This window comes from Phaenicophaeus curvirostris, unplaced genomic scaffold (assembly GCF_032191515.1).
Source record: "Phaenicophaeus curvirostris isolate KB17595 unplaced genomic scaffold, BPBGC_Pcur_1.0 scaffold_213, whole genome shotgun sequence".
NCBI classification, from domain to species: Eukaryota; Metazoa; Chordata; class Aves; order Cuculiformes; family Cuculidae; genus Phaenicophaeus; species Phaenicophaeus curvirostris.
Window position 1 is genome coordinate 167,764 of NW_027206828.1, and position 13,159 is coordinate 180,922.

A 13,159-nucleotide genomic window follows, 5' to 3' on the forward strand; every position below is an offset into this window, starting at 1 on the left:
GGGGTTCTTGGGGGGCATCCCGGGGGGATGAGAAGGGTCTCAGGGGGTTCCTCAGGGTCTTGAAGGGCACCACGAGGTGATCAGAAGGGCCTGGGGGGGCTCCTCAAGATCTTGGGGGCCACCTCGGGGTGATGAAGGTCCCCCCGAGGCCCTGGGAGCCCCCCAAAAAAGGACTCTTGAGACTTTGAGGAGCATCGTGGAGGTCCCTCGTCTCCAAGGGGGCAGCGCAAAACGGACTTGGGAGGCCTTGGGACCTTCATGTCCTGGGCCACCGAGGGCGACCGAGAGGTCACCTCGGAGCTGTGGCCACCAGGACCCGGAGCCACCAACGGGTCGGAGGCCACCAAGAGGCCACCAGGAGCTCCTGAGGATCCGGGGCCACCAAGAGCTGGAGCGTCAGTGATCTGGGGTCTCAAAGACTCACCCGGAGCCGGGGCCACCAAGATCTGGGGCCACCAAGAGGCCACCAAGCAGAGCCCCTCGCTGTCCCCACCCCGGGGGCTCCGGGATGGGGGGATCCAATAAACATGGAGGTTGTGGTGGCACCACGGGGATCTTGGAACGTTGTGTCCATGGGGAACCCAAGGTGTCCATGGGGATCCTAGATGTCCAGGTGGATCCCAAGGTGTCCATGGGGCTCCAAGACATCCATGGGGATCTGAGATGTCCATGAGGAACCCAAGGTGTCCAGGTGGAATCCAAGGTGTCCATGGGGATCCTAGAGGTCCAGGTGGATCCCAAGGTGTCCGTGGGGATCCTAGAGGTCCATGAGGAACCCAAGGTGTCCATGGGGATCCTAGAGGTCCAGGTGGATCCCAAGGTGTCCATGGAGATCCGAGATGTCCAGGTGGAACCCAAGGTGTCCAGGTAGAACCCAAGGTGTCCATGGGGCTCCGAGACATCCATGAGGAAACCAAGGTGTCCAGGTGGGACCCAAGTGTCCATGGGGATCCTAGATGTCCAGGTAGAACCCAAGGTGTCCATGGGGATCCTAGATGTCCAGGTGGAACTGAAGCATCCGAGATGGGATCCAGGTGTCCAGGAGAACCTTGGCTTGTGGAAACACCAAATCCAGGTGGAACTGAAGCATCTGAGATGGTTCCCAGGTGTCCGAGAGGAACTTGGCTTGTGGAAACGCCACATCCAGGTGGGACCGAAGCATCCGAGATGGGATCCAGGTGTCCGAGGGGAACTTGGCTTGTGGAAACGCCAACTCCAGGTGGGACCGAAGCATCCGAGATGGGATCCAGGTGTCCGAGGGGAACTTGGCTTGTGGAAACACCAACTCCAGGTGGGACCGAAGCATCCGAGATGGGATCCAGGTGTCCGAGAGGAACTTGGCTTGTGGAAACGCCACATCCAGGTGGGACCGAAGCATCCGAGATGGGATCCAGGTGTCCAGGAGAACTTGGCTTGTGGAAACGCCAAATCCAGGTGGGACCGAAGCATCTGAGATGGGATCCAGGTGTCTGAGAGGAACTTGGCTTGTGGAAACGCCACATCCAGGTGGGACCGAAGCATCCGAGATGGGATCCAGGTGTCCGAGAGGAACTTGGCTTGTGGAAACGCCACATCCAGGTGGGACTGAAGCATCTGAGATGGGATCCAGGTGTCCAGGAGAACCTTGGCTTGTGGAAACGCCACATCCAGGTGGGACCGAAGCATCCGAGATGGTTCCCGGGTGTCCGAGAGGATCTTGGCTTGTGGAAACGCCAACTCCAGGTGGGACCGAAGCATCCGAGATGGGATCCAGGTGTCCGAGAGGATCTTGGCTTGTGGAAACGCCACATCCAGGTGGGACCGAAGCATCTGAGATGGTTCCCAGGTGTCCGAGAGGAACTTGGCTTGTGGAAACGCCAACTCCAGGTGGGACCGAAGCATCCGAGATGGGATCCAGGTGTCCGAGAGGAACTTGGCTTGTGGAAACGCCAACTCCAGGTGGGACCGAAGCATCCGAGATGGGATCCAGGTGTCCGAGAGGATCTTGGCTTGTGGAAACGCCAACTCCAGGTGGGACCGAAGCATCCGAGATGGGATCCAGGTGTCCAAGAGGAACTTGGCTTGTGGAAACGCCAACTCCAGGTGGGACCGAAGCATCCGAGATGGTTCCCAGGTGTCCGAGGGGCCCGTGGGCGGCGGGGAGGCCGAGCCGGAGGAGCCGCTGTCCCCGTGTCCCCCGGCGCGTCCGCCTGTCCCCCCCCCCGCGCCCTTTGGCCTGGCTGGCGCCGCGGGTGCCGGTGCCGGAGCTCGGTCGTGCCGAGCCGCACGTACGGCCTGGCAGGGGGCCGGCAGGGCCACCGGGGTCCCCTCCCTGTCCCCTGTCCCCCCCTCCTGCCATGTCACCTCCCCCCCCATCCAAATGTCACCGTCTCACGGCTCGGGGGGGGACCCTGGGGTCCCCCTCGGCGTCGCCGGTGGCCACCGCGGTGACGGTGACGGTGACGCGGAGCCATTGTTCGGACACTTCCGACCATCAACACCACCTCCCAGGTCCCTCGTCCCCAGCCCCCTGTCCCCACGTCCCCACGTCTGGCTGTCCCCATGTCCATCTGACCCCACTGTCCCCCTCCATCCCTGTCCCCATGTCCTTGTGTCCCCATGTCCCCACGTCCCCATGTCCCCATCCCTGTCCCTGTCCATCCCTGTCTCCATTCATGTCCCCATGTCCCCAGGTCTGTCTGTCCCCATGTCCCCATCCCCCTCCCTGTCTCTATGTCCCCATCTCCATCCGTGTCCCCATGTCCCCATGTCCCCCTCCATCCCAGTCCCTGTCCCCATGTCCCCATCCCTGTCCCCCCATCCCAGTCCCCATCCCCACGTCCGTCTGTCCTCATGTCCCCATGTCTCCATTCCCCCATCCTCATGTCTCCATGTCCCTGTCCCCACGTCCATCTGTCCCCATGTCTGTCTGTCCCCATATCCCCATGTCCCTATGTCCCCATCCCTGTCTCAAGTCACATCCCCATGTCCCCACGTCCATCTGTCCCCATATCCCCATCCCTGTCCCCATCCCCATGTCCCCATGTCCCCATCCCTCTCTCCAGTCATGTCCCCATGTCCCCATGTCTGTCTGTCCCCATGCCCCATCCCCGTGGCCCCATCTCCATCCTGGTCCCCATCGCCATGTCCATCTGTCCCCATATCCCCATGTCCCCATCCCTCTCTCCAGTCATGTCCCCATGTCCGTCTGTCCCCATATCCCCATCCCTGTCCCCATCCTCATGTCTCCATGTCCCCGTGTCCGTCTGTCCCCACGTCCCCATGTCCCCGTGGCCCCATCTCCATCCTGGTCCCCGTCCCCATGTCCGTGTGTCCTCATGTCCCCATATCCCCATATCCCCATCCCCATGTCCCCATGTCCCCATCCCTTTCTCCAGTCATGTCCCCATGTCCCCATGTCTGTCTGTCCCCATGTCCCCATCCCCGTGGCCCCATCTCCATCCCAGTCCCTGTGCCGGCATCCCCGTCCCCATGTCCGTGTGTCCTCATGTCCCCATGTCCCCATATCCCCATCCCCATGTCTGTCTGTCCCCATGTCCCCATGTCCGTCTGTCCCCATATCCCCATCCCTGTCCCCATCCTTGTGTCTCCATGTCCCCATCCCCGTGTCTGTCTGTCCCCACGTCCCCGTGTCTGTCTGTCCCCACGTCCCCACGTCCCCGTGGCCCCCTGTCCATCCCGGTCCCCCCCGTGCCGGCGTCCTCGTCCCCACGTCCGTGTGTCCGTCTGTCCCGCCATCGCGGCGCCTCGGCCGGGGCCCTTGGTGGCCGCTGGCCAGAGGTCGACGTGCGGTGGCCGAACCTTGGGGACACCGGGGAGGGGTTGGGGGGGGGGGGGGACACACAGACACGATGGGAACCCCCCCCCCCCCTCCTCCTTCTCCAAAGGGCCCTTTCCGGCCCCTGGGATCAAACATTAACCGGGAGCGAGACCTGGGGGGGGACACGCGGTGACACGGGGGGGGGGGACACGCGCGCGGTGACGGGGACACCCAGGGACCCCCCCCGGGCCATGAGCAGCCGGCGATGGGGGCGGCGGGTGAGTTGGGGGGGGACCCAGGGGTCTGGGGGTTTGGGGAGGGGGGGGGGCTCGAGCATCCAAGGGGGACGTTGGGGACATCAGAGGGGTGGGGGACACTGAGGGGTCTGGGGGGGGGACACACCTGAGCATCCAGGGGGGACGTTGGGGACATTGGGGACATTGAGGGGGTGGGGGGCTCTGGGGGGTCTGGGGGGGGGACACACCTGAGCATCCAGGGGGACATTGGGGACATTGAGGGGGTGGGGGGCTCTGGGGGGTCTGGGGGGGGGACACACCTGAGCATCCAGGGGGACATTGGGGACATCAGGGACTTTGAGGGGGTGGGGGGGACTTGAGCATCCAGGGGGACACTGGGGACATGGGGACATTGAGGGGGTGGGGGGCTCCTAGGGGTCTGGGGGGGGCAGGTATCCAGGGGGGCATTGGGGACATTGAGGGGGAGGGGGGCACCTGAGCATCCAGGGGAACATTGGGGACATGGGGACATCAGAGGGGTGGGGGGCACTGAGGGGTCTGGGGGGGGGACACACCTGAGCATCCAGGGGGACGTTGGGGACATTGAGGGGGTGGGGGGCACTGGGGGCATTGGGGGGGCTGGGGGGACTCGAGCATCCAGGGGGACGTTGGGGACATTGAGGGGGTGGGGGGCTCCTAGGGGTCTGGGGGGGGGGACACACCTGAGCATCCAGGGGGACATTGGGGACATGGGGACATTGGGGACATTGAGGGGGTGGGGGGGGACTCGAGCATCCAGGGGGACACTGGGGACATTGGGGGGGTGGGGGGCACTGGGGGCATCGGGGGGGCTGGGGGGACTCGAGCATCCAGAGGGACGTTGGGGACATTGGGGACTTTGAGGGGATGGGGGTCACTGGGGGGTCTGGGGGGGGGACACACCTGAGCATCCAGGGGGACATTGGGGACATCAGGGACTTTGAGGGGGTGGGGGGGACTTGAGCATCCAGGGGGACACTGGGGACATTGGGGGGGTGGGGGGCACTGGGGGGTCTGGGGGGGGTGACACACCTGAGCATCCAGGGGGACATTGGGGACATGGGGACATTGAGGGGGTGGGGGGCTCCTAGGGGTCTGGGGGGGGACACACCTGAGCATCCAGGGGGACATTGGGGACATCAGGGACTTTGAGGGGGTGGGGGGGACTTGAGCATCCAGGGGACACTGGGGACATGGGGACATTGAGGGGGTGGGGGGCTCCTGGGGGTCTGGGGGGGGGACACACCTGAGCATCCAGGGGGACGTTGGGGACATTGAGGGGGTGGCGGCCACCCAGGGGGCTGAGGGGGAGGCGGGTGTCCTGGGGGACATTGGTCCCAGTGCCCCCCCAGGTGTCCCCAACCCCCCCATGATGTCCCCAACCCCCCAAAAGGGGTCCCAGTGCCCCCCCAGATGTCCCCAACCCCCCCATGATGTCCCCAACCCCCCCCAAAGGGGTCCCAGTGCCCCCCCAGATGTCCCCAAACCCCCTAAAAGGGGTCCCAGTGCCCCCCAGATGTCCCCAACCCCCCCAAAAGGGGTCCCAGTGCCCCCCCAGATGTCCCCAAACCCCTAAAAGGGGTCCCAGTGCCCCCCCAGATGTCCCCAACCCCCCCCATGATGTCCCCAAACCCCCCCAAAGGGGTCCCAGTGCCCCCCCAGATGTCCCCAACCCCCCCCATGATGTCCCCAAACCCCCCCAAAGGGGTCCCAGTGCCCCCCCAGATGTCCCCAACCCCCCCATGATGTCCCCAAACCCCCTAAAAGGGGTCCCAGTGCCCCCCCAAGATGTCCCCAACCCCCCAAAAGGGGTCCCAGTGCCCCCCCAGATGTCCCCAACCCCCCCATGATGTCCCCAATCCCCCCCAAAGGGTCCCAGTGCCCCCCCAGATGTCCCCAACCCCCCCATGATGTCCCCAAACCCCCTAAAAGGGGTCCCAGTGCCCCCCCCAGATGTCCCCAACCCCCCCAGATGTCCCCAATCCCCCCCCAAAGGGGTCCCAGTGCCCCCCCCCCCCATGATGTCCCCATGTCCCCCCCCCCAGGGCTGTGTGCGCTGCTGCTGCTGCTGTTGGGGGTCCCGGGGCGCCCCGAGGCCCCCCCCTTGCTCTGCGACCCCCGCGTGATGGAGAGATTCATCCTGGAGGCCCGAGACGCCGAGAGGGGGCTGGTGAGGGGGGGGGACAGGGACACTGGGGGGGGGCTTGGGGACACTGGGGGGGGCACAGGGACACCTTGGAGGGGGTTAAGGGACACCGGGGCGGGGTTAAGGGACATTGAGGGGGGGACAAGGACACCTTGAGGGGGTTAAGGGACACTGAGGGGGCTTGGGGACATGGAGGGGGGGGGAGAGGGACACCAAGGGGGGGGTTAAGGGACACTGGGGAGGCTTGGGGACACTGAGGGAAGGACAGGGACACCTTGGGGGGGGGCTTGGGGACACTGGGGGGGGGGGAACAGGGACATTGAGGAGGGACAGGGACACCTTGGAGGGGTTAAGGGACACCGGGGGGGGGCTTGGGGACATTGGGGGGGGCACAGGGACACCTTGGAGGGGTTAAGGGACAATGGGGGGGGGGTTAAGGGACACTGAGGGGGCTTGGGGACATGGGGGGGGGGAGAGGGACACTGGGCGGGGCTTGGGGACACTGAGGGAAGGACAGGGACACCTTGGGGGGGGCTTGGGGACACTGGGGGAGGGAACAGGGACATTGAGGAGGGACAGGGACACCTTGGAGGGGGTTAAGGAACAATGGGGGTGGGGGCTTGGGGACATGGTGGGGGGCTTGGGGACATTGGGGGGGGCACAGGGACACCTTGGAGGGGTTAAGGGACACTGAGGGGGCTTGGGGATATGGGGGGGGGGGGAGAGGGACATCGAGGGGGGGTCTTGGGGACACTGGGGGAGGACAGGGAGCCTTGGGGGCAGTTAAGGGACCCTGGGGGGGCTTGGGGACACTGGGGGGGGAGGACACTGGGACACCTGGGGGGGGGCTGGGGTCACTGGGGGGGGCACAGGGACACTTTGAGTGGGTTAAGGGACACTGGGGGGGGACAGGGACACCTTGTGGGGGGGGCTTGGGGACACTGGGGGCTACAGGGACCTTTGGGGGGGGCTTGGGGACACTGAGGGGGGACAGGGACCTTTGGGGGGGGGCTTGGGGACACTGGGGAGGGACAGGGACCCTTGAGGGGGGGGTTGGGGACACTGGGGGGTGGACACAGGGACACCGAGGGAGGGTTAAGGGACACTAGGGGGGCTTGGGGACACTGGGGGGGACAGGGAGCCTTGGGGGCAGTTAAGGGACCCTGGGGGGCTTGGGGACACTGGGAGGGGGCTGGGGTCACTGGGGGGGGCACAGGGACACTTTGAGTGGGTTAAGGGACACTGGGGGGGCTTGGGGACACTGGGGGGGGACAGGGACACCTTGGGGGGGGCTTGGGGACACTGGGGGGGGACAGGGACACCTTGTGGGGGGGCTTGGGGACACTGGGGGGGGACAGGGACATCTTGGGGGGGGCTTGGGGACACTGGGGGGGGCACAGGGACACCGAGGGAGGGTTAAGGGACACCAGGGGGGCTTGGGGACACTGGGGGGGGACAGGGACCCTTGACGGGGGGGGTTGGGGACACTGGGGGGGGGACACAGGGCCACCGAGGGAGGGTTAAGGGACACCAGGGGGGCTTGGGGACACCAAGGGGGGGGGGTTAAGGGACACGGGGGGACGAAGGGGGGGTGACAGCACCGCGTGTCCCCACCCCCCCCCCCCCCAGGCCGGTTGTGGCCCCCCCTGTGACCTCCCTGAGGCGGTGTCCGTGCCCGACCCCGGCGTCAACTTCAATACCTGGAGGGGAACCGAGGCGAGAAAACCGGGAAAAACGGGGAAAAACGGGAAAAAAACGGGAAAAAACGGGGAAAAACGGGAAAAAAACGGGGAAAAGGGGGGGGGAAACGGGGCAAAATGGGGGAGAATGGGGGAAAATGGCGGGAAAATGGGGAAAATGGCGGAAAGGGGGGAAAAATGGCGGGAAAATGGACAAAATGGGGGAAAATGGGGAAAAAAGGGGGGGAAATGGGGGAAAAAAGGGGTGAAATGGGGTAAAAAACGGGGAGGAAATGGGGAAAATGGGGGGGAAATGGTAAAATGGGGGGGAAATGGGGAAAAATGGGGGAAAATGGGGGAAATGGGGAAAGATGGGAGGGAAAATGGGGAAAAATGGGAGGGAAAATGGGGAGAAGTGGGGAAAAATGAGGGCAAATGGGGTAAAAAATGGGGAAAATGAGGAAAATGGGGAAAATGGGGTGAAAACCAGCGAGAAAATGGGGAAAATGGGGAAAAATGAGGGAAAATGGGAGGGAAAATGGGGGGAAGGGGGAAAAATGGGGGGAATGGGGCAAAATGTGAGGGAAAATGGGGAAAAATGGGAGGGAAAATGGGGAAAATGGGGAGAACTGGGAAAAAATGGGGGCAAATGGGGTAAAAAATGGGGAAAATGGGAGGGAAAATGGGGGGAAATGGGGGGAATGGGGTAAAAAATGGGGAGAAAATGGGGAAAATGGGAGGGAAAAGGGGGAGAAATGGGGGGAATGGGGTGAAATTTGAGGGGAATGGGGGGAAATGGGGTAAAAACCAAGGGGAAAATGGGGAAAAAATGGGGAAAATGGGGGGAATGGGGTGAAATGTGAGGGAAAATGGGAAAGATGGGAGGGAAAATGGGGGGAAATAAGGAAAATGGGGGCAAATGGGGTAAAAAATGGGGGAAATGGGGTAAAATGGGGGGAATGGGGTAAAAAATGTGGAGAAAGTGGGGAAAATGGGGAGAAATGGGGGGAATGGGGTGAAATTTGAGGGGAAATGGGGGGAAACGGGGTAAAAACCAGGGGGAAAATGGGAGGGAAAATGGGGAAAATGGGGGGAATGGGGAAAAATGTGAATGAAAATGGGGTAAAAAGGGGTGAAATAGGGTAAAAACCAGGGAAAAATGGGAGGGAAAATGGGTAAAATGGGGGGAAATGCGGAAAAATGGGGGAAAATGTGGAAAAAATGGGGGGAATGGGGCAAAATGTGAGGGAAAATGGAGAAAATTGGAGGGAAAATGGGGAGAAATTGGGAAAAACGAGGGCAAATGGGGTAAAAATGGAGAGAAAATGGGGAAAATGTGCGGGAAAACGGGGGGAAATGGGAAAAATGGGAGGGAAAATGGGGAAAAACGGGGCAAATGGGGTAAAAACAGGGAGAAAATGGGAGAAATGGGAGGGAAAATGGGGGGAATTGGGGAAAAATGAGGGAAATGGGAGGGGAAACGGGAAAAATGGGGGAAATGGGGAAAAATGGGGGGAATGGGGAAAAATGTGAGGGGAAATGGGGAAATTGGGTAAAAAGGGGTGAAATGGGGTAAAAAGCGGGGAGAAAATGGGGAAAATGGGAGGGAAAATGGGCAAAATGGGAGAAAATGGGGAAAAATGGGGGGAAATGCAGAAAAATGGGGGAATGGGGCAAAATGTGCGAGAAAATGGGGGGAAATGGGGAAAATGGAGAAAATGGGAGGGAAAACAGGGAGAAATGGGGAAAAACGAGGGCAAATGGGGTAAAAATGGAGAGAAAATGGGGAAAATGGGAGGGAAAATGGTAAAATGGGGAAAAATGAGGGAAAATGGGGAGAAACGGGGAAAAATGGGGGGAATGAGGCAGAATGTGAGGGAAAATGGGGGAAATGGGATAAAAAGGGGTGAAACAGGGTAAAAAACGGTGAGAAAATGGGGAAAATGGGAGGGAAATGGGGAAAACGGGGCTAAAGGGGGGAAATGTGAGGGAAATGAGGGGGAAATGAGGAGGAACAGGGCAAAAGAGAGGGAAATGGGGAAAAATCAGAAAAACGGGGGAAATGGAGGGAAATGAGGGGGAAATGAAGGGGAAACAGGGCAAAAGCGAGGGAAATTGGGAAAAAGGGGGGGAATTGGGAAAAACGGGAAATGAGGGGGAAATAAGGGGGAAATTAAGAGGAAATAAGGGGGAATGAGGGGGAAATGAGGAGGAAATAAGGGGGAATTGAGGGGGAAATGGGGCAAAAGAAAGGGAAGTAGGGAAAAATGAGAGGAAATGAGGGGGAAATGGGGCAAAAGAGAGGGAAATAAAGCAAGATGGGGGGGAAATGGGGCCTTGCCCCCCCCCCCCCGTGACGGCCGTGACCCCCCGTCCCGCAGGCGGGAGCGTGGGCGCAGGAGGTGCGGGGGGGCCAGGCGGTGTTGGTGGCCGCCGTCCTGCGGGCGCAGGAGCTGCTGCCGGACCCCCAGCTGCGCCCCACGCTCGATCGCGCCTACAGCACCGCCCGCAGCCTCGCCAGCCTCCTCCGAGGGGTCCCGGCCCCGGTACTGACCACTATGGGGGGGCTGGAGGGGTTCCCCACCCAGTATCGGGGGGCCCTGACCCAGTATAGTGGGCCCTGACCCAGTATGAGGGGGGGTCTGATCCAGTATAAGGGGGCCTGACCCAGTATGGGGGGGGCCTGACCCATTATGGGGGGGGGTCTGATCCAGTATAGGGGGGCCTGACCCAGTATGGGGGGGCCCTGACCCAGTATAGGGGGGCCCTGACCCATTATGGGGGGGCGTCTGATCCAGTATGGGGGGCTCTGACCCAGTATAGGGGGCCCTGACCCAGTATGGGGGGGGCCTGAACCAGTATAAGGGGCCCTGACCCATTATGGGGGGGGGTCTGATCCAGTATAGGGGGGCCTGACCCAGTATGGGGGGGCCCTGACCCAGTATAGTGGGCCCTGACCCATTATGAGGGGGGGTCTGATCCAGTATAGGGTGCCCTGACCCAGTATGGGGGGGGTCTGATCCAGTATAGGGGGCCCTGACCCAGTATGGGGGGGGTGCTGGAGGGGTTCCCGCTCCAGTATGGGGGTGCTGACACCAGTATGGGGGGGCCCTGATCCAGTATAGGGGGCCCTGACCCAGTATAGAGGGGCCTGACCCAGTATAGGGGGCCCTGACCCAGTATAGGGGGGACCCTGACTCAGTATAGGGGAGCCCTGACCCAGTATGGGGGGGCTTGATCCAGTATGGGGGGATCCTGATCCAGTATAGGGGGGCCTGACCCAGTATGGGGGACCCTGACCCAGTATGGGGGGGATCCTGACCCAGTATGGGGGGGGCCCGACCCAGTATGGGGGGGTCCTGATCCAGTATAGGGGGCCCTGACCCAGTATGGGGGGGCCCTGACCCAGTATGGGTCCTGGTTGGGGGGGGGGGGGGGGAGGCAATGGGGTTCGGGGGAGGGATTGGGGTTCATTGGGGAGAAAGGGGGGTTCGGGGTGGGGGGAATCAGGGAAATGGGGGGGGCAATGGACTTCATGGTGCGATGGATTATGGGGGGGGGGTCCTGGAGGGGGAGGGTGGGATTGGGGGGGGGTGGTGAATGGGGGCTAGAAATGGGGGTGCTGGGGGTATCCTTGACCCCCCTGCCCCCCCCCTTTTTTTTTTCCAGCCCCCTCCCAGCACCGAGCGCCCCCCCCGGCTGCGGGTCCAGACCCTTTCGAGGCTTCTGGGGGTCCAAAGCAGCTTCTTACGGGGCAAAGTGCGACTTTTCGTGGCCGAGGCCTGCGGACGATGAATTTTTCCCCCCCCCCCCATCACCCCAAAACCCCCTCAGCCCCCCAAAACCTGATCCACACCCCCCCCCCCCAAAAAAAAACAACCCCAAAAAAACTCTGTGGTTTCTCCCCCCCGGCGCGTTGGACGCGACCCGGCAGGTGATGGGCAGCTGTCAATCAGCGATGGGTTCGTTAATTAATTGATTGGTTAATTAATTGATTGATTAATTAATTGATTGATTAATTAACTGACTGACAGCTGTCACTCAGGGGAGACCCAGGAGCCCCCCCCCCCCCCAATTAATCCCTCCCCCCCCCCATAACTTAATATAAACATGAATGTATTTATCAGAGCTGTGGGTTTATCTCCATCCTTATCAACACCCCCAAATCCCTCATCCCCCCCCCCCTCAAGGACCCCAAAAAAACCCTGAGACACCCCAAAAACTCTCCCTGGGGGCCCCAAAAAACCCTGAGAGCCCCCCGAACCTTCACTGGGGACCCCAAAACCCTTGAGACCCCTCAAAAACCCCTATCAACCCACACCAGGGACCCCAAAAAAACCCCTGGGAGCCCCCCAAAACCTTCCCTGGGGGCCCCAAAACCCTTGAGACCCCTCAAAAACTCTTGTCAACCCACCCCAGGGACCCCCAAAACCCCTGGGAGCCCCCCAAAACCCTCCCTGGGGACCCCAAAACCCCTCAACAAAACCCTCATCTCCCCGCAGGGACCCCAAAAAACCCTGAGAGCCCCCCAAACCCTCCCTGGGGACCCCTAAACCCCTCAAAACCCCCTGATCCCTCCCCCAGAGACCCCAAAAAACCCTGAGAGCCCCCCAAACCCTCCCTGGGGACCCCTAAACCCCTCAAAAACCCCCTGATCCCCCCCCAGGGACCTCAAAAACCCCTGGGAGCCCCCCAAAACCCTCCCTGGGGACCCCAAAACCCCTCAAAAACCCTCTGATCCCCCCCCAGGGACCCCAAAAACCCCTGAGAGCCCCCCAAACCCTCCCTGGGGACCCCTAAACCCCTCAAAAACCCCCTGATCCCCCCCCAGGGACCCCAAAAACCCCTGGGAGCCCCCCAAAACCCTCCCTGGGGACCCCAAAACCCCTCAAAAACCCTCTGATCCCCCCCCCAGGGACCCCAAAAAACCCTGAGAGCCCCCCGAACCTTCACTGGGGACCCCAAAACCCTTGAGACCCCTCAAAAACCCCTATCAACCCACCCCAGGGACCCCAAAAACCCCTGGGAGCCCCCCAAAACCCTCCCTGGGGACCCCAAAACCCCTCAAAAACCCCGATCCCCCCCCCCCAGGGACACCAAAAACCCCTGTGAGCCCCCCAAACCTTCCCTGGGGGCCCCAAAACCCTTGAGACCCCTCAAAAACCCTTGTCAACCCACCCCAGGGACCCCCAAAACCCCTGGGAGCCCCCCAAAACCTTCCCTGGGGACCCCAAAACCCCTCAAAAACCCCCTGATCCCCCCCCAGGGACCCCAAAAAACCCTGAGAGCCCCCCGAACC

General features: G+C 62.0%; 1 protein-coding gene across 7 annotated transcripts; it reads left to right on the forward strand.

Moving 5' to 3' along the window:
- The first annotated feature begins 684 nt into the window (after window positions 1-684).
- On the forward strand, window positions 685-11,964 carry EPO (erythropoietin). Of its 7 annotated transcripts, none has more exons than XM_069882579.1 (7): window positions 685-1,363; window positions 1,435-1,650; window positions 1,867-2,082; window positions 6,081-6,205; window positions 7,811-7,897; window positions 10,242-10,406; window positions 11,530-11,964. In XM_069882579.1, exons 1-7 carry the CDS (start codon window positions 886-888, stop codon window positions 11,653-11,655), a joined length of 1,413 nt encoding a protein of 470 aa, XP_069738680.1. In that variant the 5' UTR covers window positions 685-885; the 3' UTR covers window positions 11,656-11,964. The 7 variants fall into 7 exon arrangements, with proteins under 7 accessions (XP_069738680.1, XP_069738679.1, XP_069738678.1 ...); XM_069882578.1 differs by having other exon boundaries at window positions 685-1,075; window positions 1,148-1,363; window positions 1,435-2,082; XM_069882577.1 differs by having other exon boundaries at window positions 1,435-2,082.
- Window positions 11,965-13,159: the final 1,195 nt, after the last annotated feature.